The sequence below is a fragment of the Mchenga conophoros genome, unplaced genomic scaffold (assembly GCF_057382185.1).
Source record: "Mchenga conophoros isolate Kocher_MC1m ecotype Shallow Benthic unplaced genomic scaffold, M_conophoros_male_GT1.1 unmapped_scaffold_6, whole genome shotgun sequence".
NCBI lineage: Eukaryota > Metazoa > Chordata > Actinopteri > Cichliformes > Cichlidae > Mchenga > Mchenga conophoros.
Window position 1 is genome coordinate 376245 of NW_028182333.1, and position 10000 is coordinate 386244.

At 39.0% G+C, this 10000-nt stretch overlaps 2 protein-coding genes across 2 annotated transcripts in view; both read left to right on the forward strand.

Moving 5' to 3' along the window:
- LOC146546160 (uncharacterized) overlaps positions 1 to 10000 on the forward strand; it is a 168397-nt gene that overhangs the window by 146695 nt on the left and 11702 nt on the right. The window lies entirely within an intron of this gene.
- The window catches only part of LOC146546167 (uncharacterized), an 11413-nt gene continuing 5304 nt past the window's right edge, over positions 3892 to 10000 (forward strand). The window contains exon 1 of the mRNA XM_085266647.1: positions 3892 to 3945. Within this exon, the coding sequence (XP_085122773.1) occupies positions 3892 to 3945 (54 nt within the window). The remainder of the gene's footprint in view (positions 3946 to 10000) is intronic.

The window sequence follows — 10000 nt, forward strand, 5'->3', positions numbered from 1 at the left end:
TAATTTTAAAGGCTGATTTCTCAAAATGAGATGTTTATCTTTTCTTCTACAACACGTGGAGCCACCAAATCTTCTTGCTTGATTTATTCATTACAGTTTGATTTAAAGAATATTAGACTCGTAACATAATAAATATATTTATTTCACTTCTTCTTGAGAGAAAGAAAGGGATGACTGGGTGAGCTCCAGTGGTTCATCCCAGCAGAGAGAGCGGCACACTGGGCTGCAAATGATCACAGTAGTAATGGCCATAGTTTGATAAAACAGAGTCGCCCGGTACTAACTACATACTACTAACTACCTCATCCAGATGTCTTCCCTACTAAACCTGATAAGAAGTAACTGCAGTAGCCTTATAGGTCAAATCAGTTTCACCTGTTAAAGTTAGCTCCACTATTAATTAGGGGTGGGGGAAAAAATCGATACTGTGTAGTATCGTGATATTTTGTTTGCTAATAATGTATCGATACAGGGACAGCAGAAATCGATATTTTGTTACAAACAATTTTTTCTCTGAAGTCAACATGCTCTGGAGTCAGAGCATGTTGACTTCAGAGCATGTTGATCCTTTTTCTGAGCAACAATCCTGACATTCCTTCACTGTCCAAATGTGTTTAACTTTTTTTTTGGCAGCAATAAACATGACAGTTTACTTATTTTAATTTAAGACATGTTTAATTTTAATTAAGTTTGAAACTTTTTTATTTAATGTAAAATTATATATTTTTTTAAATTTACTTTCAAATTCTTCAGTTGCTGAAGGGGCTGCATAGTTTTCATAAATTGCATAGTTCAGAATAGCTATAATTGTACCAGATGGTTGCATTCAGTTAAGTTGGACTAGACTGTAATACAAACCGTTCAGTTTGTCAACAATAAAACTGACTGAAATGAGAGAAAGACTGAGTGTGAGACTTTGATATTAGATAAAATGAATATTGATAAAGTTTACCTTTATGTGCAGAATTTAAATATCGCAAAATATTTTAAAAAATCGCAATAATATCGTATCGTGCGTTAAGTATTGTGATAATATCGTATCGCGAGTTGTATGGTGATTCCCACCTCTACTATTAATGGTGTCACTTGTTATTTCTGGGATGAGTTTAGTAGCCTGAACAGCTGCTTAAAGGAAAGTAATTAAATAATAAAAATAACCTAAGTCCGTGGGAACCTGCAAGAGCTGTTTGCACAAAGAATAATGCTCAGACTTTGAGGTTTTATCGTTTTACACAAGGTTTAAAAATGAATGTCCACAATTGAATTGCAGAAATTGTTATTGAGCTAATACTGATGTAGTTGTTATCTTTGGTAAGGAGAGGTTGGAGGAAGGATGAGCACAGTCAGGCCTAAAGATGCTCTTAATAATAATAATGGATTGCATTTATATAGCGCTTTTCGAGACCCTCAAAGACCCTTTACAATCCCACTACAGGGAGTGCAGAATTATTAGGCAAGTTGTATTTTTGAGGAATAATTTTATTATTGAACAACAACCATGTTCTCAATGAACCCAAAAAACTCATTAATATCAAAGCTGAATGTTTTTGGAAGTAGTTTTTAGTTTGTTTTTAGTTTTAGCTATTTTAGGGGGATATCTGTGTGTGCAGGTGACTATTACTGTGCAGAATTATTAGGCAACTTAACAAAAAACAAATATATACTCGTTTCAATTATTTATTTTTACCAGTGACACCAATATAACATCTCCACATTCACAAATATACATTTCTGACATTCAAAAACAAAACAAAAACAAATCAGCGCCCAATATAGCCACCTTTCTTTGCAAGGACACTCAAAAGCCTGCCATCCATGGATTCTGTCAGTGTTTTGATCTGTTCACCATCAACATTGCGTGCAGCAGCAACCACAGCCTCCCAGACACTGTTCAGAGAGGTGTACTGTTTTCCCTCCTTGTAAATCTCACATTTGATGATGGACCACAGGTTCTCAATGGGGTTCAGATCAGGTGAACAAGGAGGCCATGTCATTAGTTTTTCTTCTTTTATACCCTTTCTTGCAGCCACGCTGTGGAGTACTTGGACGCGTGTGATGGAGCATTGTCCTGCATGAAAATCATGTTTTTCTTGAAGGATGCAGACTTCTTCCTGTACCACTGCTTGAAGAAGGTGTCTTCCAGAAACTGGCAGTAGGACTGGGAGTTGAGCTTGACTCCATCCTCAACCCGAAAAGGCCCCACAAGCTCATCTTTGATGATACCAGCCCAAACCAGTACTCCACCTCCACCTTGCTGGCGTCTGAGTGGGACTGGAGCTCTCTGCCCTTTACCAATCCAGCCACGGGCCCATCCATCTGGCCCATCAAGACTCACTCTCATTTCATCAGTCCATAAAACCTTAGAAAAACCAGTCTTGAGATATTTCTTGGCCCAGTCTTGACGTTTCAGCTTGTGTGTATTGTTCAGTGGTGGTCGTCTTTCAGCCTTTCTTACCTTGGCCATGTCTCTGAGTATTGCACACCTTGTGCTCTTGGGCACTCCAGTGATGTTGCAGCTCTGAAATATGGCCAAACTGGTGGCAAGTGGCATCTTGGCAGCTGCACGCTTGACTTTTCTCAGTTCATGGGCAGTTATTTTGTGCCTTGGTTTTTCCACACGCTTCTTGCGACCCTGTTGACTATTTTGAATGAAACGCTTGATTGTTCGATGATCACGCTTCAGAAGCTTTGCAATTTTGAGACTGCTGCATCCCTCTGCAAGATATCTCACTGTTTTTGACTTTTCTGAGCCTGTCAAGTCGTTCTTTTGACCCATTTTGCCAAAGGAAAGGACGTTACCTAATAATTATGCACACCTGATATAGGGTGTTGATGTCATTAGACCACACCCCTTCTCATTACAGAGATGCACATCACCTAATATGCTTAATTGGTAGTAGGCTTTCGAGCCTATACAGCTTGGAGTAAGACAACATGCATGAAGAGGATGATGTGGACAAAATACTCATTTGCCTAATAATTCTGCACTCCCTGTATTCATTCACTCTCACATTCACACACTGGTGGAGGTAAGCTACAGTTGTAGTGGTAGGTTAGGTTTTGCCCAAGGACAAAATGACCAAGACAGAGAGAGCTGGCTCATCAGACAGACAAGCTCATCTTGTAACCTACTGGTTCGCTGGTCAGCACACCAGCTGACTAGCGAACCGGCTAACTAGCACACCAGCTAACTAGCACACCGGCTAAATAGCAAATCAGCTAACTAGCAGACCAGCTAACGGCAGCCACAAGCTGAAGGACGATTAAATGTAGTGGAGATATCAGGGATGACTGGTGTGTCCGATTCACTCTTTAGCACTCTGGTCACTCCGGTGTGTCAGCCAGAACACCACTGAAGGCCAAATGATCCCAGCATGTGGAATAAAGAGCTTAAGGTTTGGTTTGAGACACTTTATTCTTTCACTGATTGATTCTTGCGGCTGTGATCATGTGTGTGGTTTCTTACAAAAAGGAAGTACACAATACAAATACATGACAAATAAGATGAATAGATAAGTTACATATCCAGTTATATGTACGTACATCAGTATAGCTAATATAGCCATATATAAGGACAAAGATCACAGTACTATAATGCAGTAATGTTAAACACAAAGGTGTATATCTACATAAATCTGTCCTATCAGTGATCAGGGTACTGTAGTATACTTCCACTACATAAACTATAGAAACTAAACGACATTAGTGTGACTTTAAGTTACCATCAGTACAGACGAACTGATGGTAGTTGTACAAAATAAAGGCATTGCAATTATTGTGAAGGGCTTCCGGTTAAACTAAGATCAGCTGATTACCTCATAACAAATTGTTTGCTATAGAACGCAGCTCCCACTCTTCATTAATATCATGTACTGTAACTCCCAAGTAACCATGGTTACCCAGCCACGCCCAGTAGTCTCCAGAGACCAACAGCTGGTGCACGTTGTAACGCCGTGGCTTTCATAGTCTCTCCTTTTTCTACAGCTCATGTGTTCTTCTTGTGATGGTGCGTCTTGAGGGAGGCTCATACATGCCGTCATTTGTTGATCCTAAGAACGTTCCTCAGACCGACTTCTTCAACAACACTAATCGGCCTGCAGTTTGTAGCTACTCACTTCACTGTGGTGTTTGTTAGCTTGTCTTTCTTTGGTTTTATCCTGACTCCTCCCACAAGCTGATCCTACGTAGTCTGCCCAAGCCTCCCACCTCTGTTTGTTTGGGTGGTTTGTTTGCTGCCATCAACAGCGTGTAATGCATTTAAGTGATACTTCAGACATGAAGTACTCCGACGATAAAAAACTCAACTTTGCTTAAAAATAACTTTAGTTGTATCAACACTGCCCTCTGGAATAATTAGACTTTGGTGACAAACTGATGTGATCTCCATGTTTCCTTTGTTGGACTGTGGGCGAGTGTCAGAACTGAATGTACTGAGTAACATGTGGAGTTTAAATATGTGTCAGTTCCAGTTTTAGAGCTCTAAAGTGCAGCTATCATGTTAGGAATATGTTAGGAATAGACAGGAACACTGAGCACACTGAGGTCAAATCTTTATTTATCCAGTTCATCTGTAGGCTGAGCTCAGTCCATCCATTTAGTGAAATGATGTTTAAAGGTCTCCTTGTTCTGTGAGCGTGCACAGATCCTGAAGCAGAAAGCCTGGGTTAACAGAGAAATGATCATCACTGTGATGATGCTCACCATCTCTGACTGGGATTTGAGGTTTTGTCAAAGCAGCAAAGAAAACCTGGCTATGTTGGACTGGGTGTGGAAGCAGCTCCCAGTTTGAGTTCAGGAGACAGACACCCTCTCTACTTTGACGATCAGCTTCAAACTTTCCTTTTTGATAAAACTTATAGTTAGAGCTGGATCAGGTGACCCTGAACCATCACTTAGTTATGCTGCTATAGAGATGGATAACAGATGGATTGTTGTTTTGTGTGTCTGCAGTCTGTCAGGCTGTCTGATCACAGAGGAAGGCTGTACTTCTCTGGCCTCAGCTCTGACCTCCAACCCCTCCCATCTGAGAGAGCTGGACCTGAGCTACAATCATCCAGGTCCCTCAGGAATGAAGCTTCTGTCGGCTGGACTGAAGGATCCAGGCTGGAGACTGGACACTCTCAGGTATGGAGAGAATGTCTGATATAGGAGGAAGAGCTGGAATCATTTCCTGTGTCTTTCACTCACTTCCTGTTTGTTTCCTGCAGATGAGACATGAACAATCACACATGCAGGAATATTTTCAGGGACAGACACACTAGTCTAGCTGGATAGTACATGGATATTTATGTAGGGGGTCTTCAAGGAGTCTGTTTGCAGGAACATTAATGATAACTGATAAGTCATGTTGAGAGTTTCATTAAAAGTAGACTTACAGTTAGGTAATATTTGGACAGAGACAACATTTTGTAACTTTAGATACAAGTATCAGCCATGTGTGTGTTTCCCATGCTGTATGTCCACAGTCACAGTGACAGTCAGTGACACTGACAGAAGGATGAAACAAGGCTGTGAATCATTTCAGTCTGTGTGTGTGACAAAGAGGCAGACAGGAGCAGCTAACATTTGGAAATGGAAGCTTACTGGAAACACTACATTCACGGCTGAATTCACAATAGATTTGTTCTCAAGTGCACATTTAGCAGCTAATGCTAATACTGTTTTCCCTTTGCTTTCTACAGCAGCTATTGCTAAGTAGGCCACTTTGCTCCGCTAAGGATTTGTGTGACCATGATGGAGACTCTGATAAGCTAATGCTGCTAAGCTAATGCTGTTTATGGGCCCTGTTAGAATCAATATTTCATTCTCATTCTGTTGTTTGAGAACAATATTAACGTTTCACATCATTATAACACAAGAGAAAAGGGTATTGGCATTAGCTACTAGTGCTTATTCACCTCAAATTACCTTTAGCTGCTAATGGCAGCCTACTTAGCATTAACTCCTCACTAATATAATGCTAATTTACATCAAATTAGCATTAACTGCTCATATTGTTATAAGGAAAGAGAAAACGGTATTAGCATTTGCTGCTAATAATTATTCACCCCTAATTAGAATAAGCCGCTAAAAGCAGCCAACTTAGCATTAATTCCTCACTTTGTTGTTACCCAACGGAAAAGAGTATTAGTATTAGCTACTATCATTTTTAATAAGTAAGAGAAAACAGTATTAGCAGTAGCGCATAATGCTAATTCACGTCAACGTAGTATTAGTTAATAATGGCAGCCTACTTAGCATTAACTGCTCACTAATATAATGCTAATTCGCATCAAATTAGCATTAGCTGCTCAAGTTGTTATAAGGAAAAAGAGAAAACGGTATTAGTATTAGCTGCTAATAATTATTCACCCCTAATTAGAGTTAGCCCCTAATGGCAGTCTACTTAGCATTAACTCCTGACATTGTTATAATGCAGGGGAAAAGAGTTACCATTATCGGATAATGCTAATTCTCATCAAATTAGCATTAGTTAATAACGGTAGACTTCATATCATTAGCTGCTGTCATTCTTACAAAGCAAACAGTATGAGCATTAGCTGTTAATCCTTTTTCATCTAAAATTAGAATTAGCCACTAATGGCGTATTGTTAAAAAGTAAGAAAAAACATTGTTAGCATAAGCGGATAATGCTAATTCATCTCAAATTAGTATTAGCTAATAATGGCACCTGCTTAGCATTAGCTGGTCACATTGTTATAAGGCAAGAAAATATGGTATTAGCATTAGCTGCCAATTTCTATTTACCTAAAATTAGCATTAGCCACTAATGGTAGCCTATAGCAAAAACTTCTTAATGCTAAATGAAGTTAATTAATGCTAAGTAGGTTTAACTGAAATTAAAGTAGTGTTAGCATTAGCTGCTGATATTGTTAAAAGGTAAGATAAAACATTGCTAGCAGCAGCGGATAATGCTAACACACATAATAATTAGCATTACCTAATAATGGCAGCCTTCTTAGCATTAGCTGCTCATATTGTTATAATGCAAGGGAAAAGAGTTGGCAAAAACAGTGTTAGCATTAGTGGATAATGCTAATTCACCTAAATTAGCATTAGCTAATAATGGCTACGTACTCAGCATTACCTACTAATATTGATATAAAGCAAGAAAATATGGTATTAGCATTAGCTTCTAATGCTTTCTCATCTAAAATTAGAATTAGCCACTAATGGCATCCTATTTAGCATTAACTCTTCACATCGCAAGGGAAAAATTAGAATTCAATAAAAAAAAAAGTGTTCACATTAGCTACTTGTATTGTTAAAAAGTAAGAAAAAACATTGTTAGCATAAGGGGATAATGCTAATTCACCTCAAATTAGTATTAGCTAATAACGGCAACCTACATAGCATTAGCTGGTCACATTGTTATAAAGCAAGAAAATATGGTATTAGCATTATCTGCCAATTCCTATTCACCTAAAATTAGCATTACCTGCTAATGGCAGTCTACTTAGCATTAACTCCTCACTAATGTGATGCTAATTCACATTAAATTAGCTTTAGCATTAGCTGCTAGCATCAGCCTACCTAGCACTAGCTGCTCACATTGTTAAAAGGGAAGAGAATACGATATTAGCATTAGCTGGTAATATTTATTCACCCCTAATTAGAATTAGCCACTAATGGCAGCATACTTGGCGTTAACTCCTCACATCGTTGTAATGCAAATGAGGCTAACTTGCATTAAATTAGACTGCTGTTATTAGCTAATGCTATTTAGCAGTAGCTGCTCACATTGTTATAAAGCAAAGGAAAACGATATGAGCATTAGGTTCTAATGCGTATTTGCCTTAAATTAGACGTAGGTGCTAATGGCAGCCTACTTAGCATTAGCAGCTCAGATGTTATAATGCTAGGAAAAAGAGTGTTAGCATTAGCCGTTCACATTGTTATAAAGTTAAGGGAAATAGTGTTAGCATTAGCTACTCACATTTTTAAAAAAAGTAAGTGTTAGCATTAGTGCATAATGCTAATTCATGTCAAATTAGCATTAGTTAATAACGGCAGCCTATTTAGCATTAGCAGATAATGTTGACCTTGGCCCACTGGAAAAGTTAAGAACTAAAGATTTAGGAGTGTTTCTCGATAGCTCTTTCTCGTTTGAGAAACAAATGAATTCTGTTATTAAAACCAGCTGTAAGGTTTATATTGTTGATTGTCATTTCCCATATGGAAAAGATATATAAATCTTATAAAGTTTGTATCTGTCTTGTGTGAAACTTGTATGAAAAGCATACAAGAGTGAAAACAGATATAAGATCCCTTGAAAAATTATATAATGAAACTTGTATGTTTTCGATACTTACTAAAACAATATATGAAAGTAATGAGAAAGTGGCCACTTTCGTGAGTATGACTTTCATCATATAGGTTTTTAGTCTTTTCCATATGGGATATGCTTAAAAATATTTACTCATACATGCTTAGTTTTATAATTGATTGGATGATGATAGAGGATTGATCCTTAGTAGTCTGTAAAGACTCTGTGTGCCTTCCAGAGTGCTCTGGCATGCACACACCACTTGGGGCAATGAGAGAGGTCGTACCCTCTCTTACTGATTTATGGTGTAGGACAGGGGTCTCAAACTCAATTTAGCTGGGGGCCGCTGCAGGCAGAGTCTGGGTGAGGCTGGGCCGCATTAGGTTTTCCACAAGAAAGACATGGTTAAAAAATTCCAATCTTCTCAAATCTCTTTATTTTTATTTTTTAACACAAAATATGAAAAATGAATAAACAAATTAAGAATTAATAAGAAAATAAATCAATCTGTAAAACATAAATAAAATAATAATAAGATATTTTTAGTCAGTGAACTTGTGTATCTTTCAGTCTTCTATATCTGCTGTATTTAGATTGAAATGTCTGTATTAACAGTTCTATAACCTTCTTCTGAACATGAATGGAACACTGTAGAAAATGAACTGTTCTTCTGAACATGGCTTCTCTTGCCTACTCCTTGCTGCTAGAGACCTGGCAGCGTTTCCTCTTGCATAGCCGAGCCAGATTTGGCCTGAAGGAGGAAGCAGTTGCGACCCTCAGTATGTCTTGAAGATGATCATCCGTAAGTCTGGACCTGTACTTGGACTTATTGAAGTTCAAAGTGGAGAAGAGCTTTTGGCACAAGTATGTGCTACCAAAAAGGCACATGGTCCGCTTGAACATTCGGGAAAGCCGAGGGAAACTAGGACTCAATCCTCTCAAAAATTGTCCAAGCTTGTCTGCTTTTCCACTCACCTCCCTGAACTTTGCTTTGAGTTCAGAGTTGCACTGCAGCTCAATGAGCTCCATTTGAAGCACAGAAGGGGCATCTTGCACATCAAAGGAGAAGGGGTCCGCAAAAATGTGAAAGGTGGCTCTGTGTGTCTTGAAGTCAGCAAATCTGTGATCAAATTCCTCCTGTAGCCTCAAAATGACATCAACATACTCGTCAGCACTGAATGGTGTGCCTGCATCCACGAGTGCCTTGCATGCTGGGAAATGGCAAAGGTTTGTCTGAGAGAGCTGAGCTTTCCAGAGCGCCAGTTTTGTGGAGAATGCTCTCACGTTGTCATAGGCAGCACTGACAAGTTGCCCCTGGCCTTGTAACGTCTTGTTCAGTACATTAAGCTCATGTGTCATATCAACAAGAAAAGCTGAGTCCATGAGCCATTTGGGATCAGTTAGCACAGGAACACTAACTCCATCCTTCTCCATGAAGGCTTCACTTCTGCTCTCAACTCAAAAAGTCTCTTTAATACATTTCCCCTGCTGAGCCAACGTACCTCAGTGAAGTCGAGCACATCCCCATATTCTGACTCCATTTCCTCTAAAAAAGCTCAGAACCTTCGGTGCTTTAAGCCCCTGGATCTGATTTGGTTGATGCATTTCACAACAATAGACATCACATTGTCAAACTTCCTGCATTTGCTGCAAAGGACCTGCTGATGGATGATGCAGTGCAGAGCAATGGCCTCCTCCACGCCTTCCTCTTCCAGTTTGTTTTGTGCCACCAGT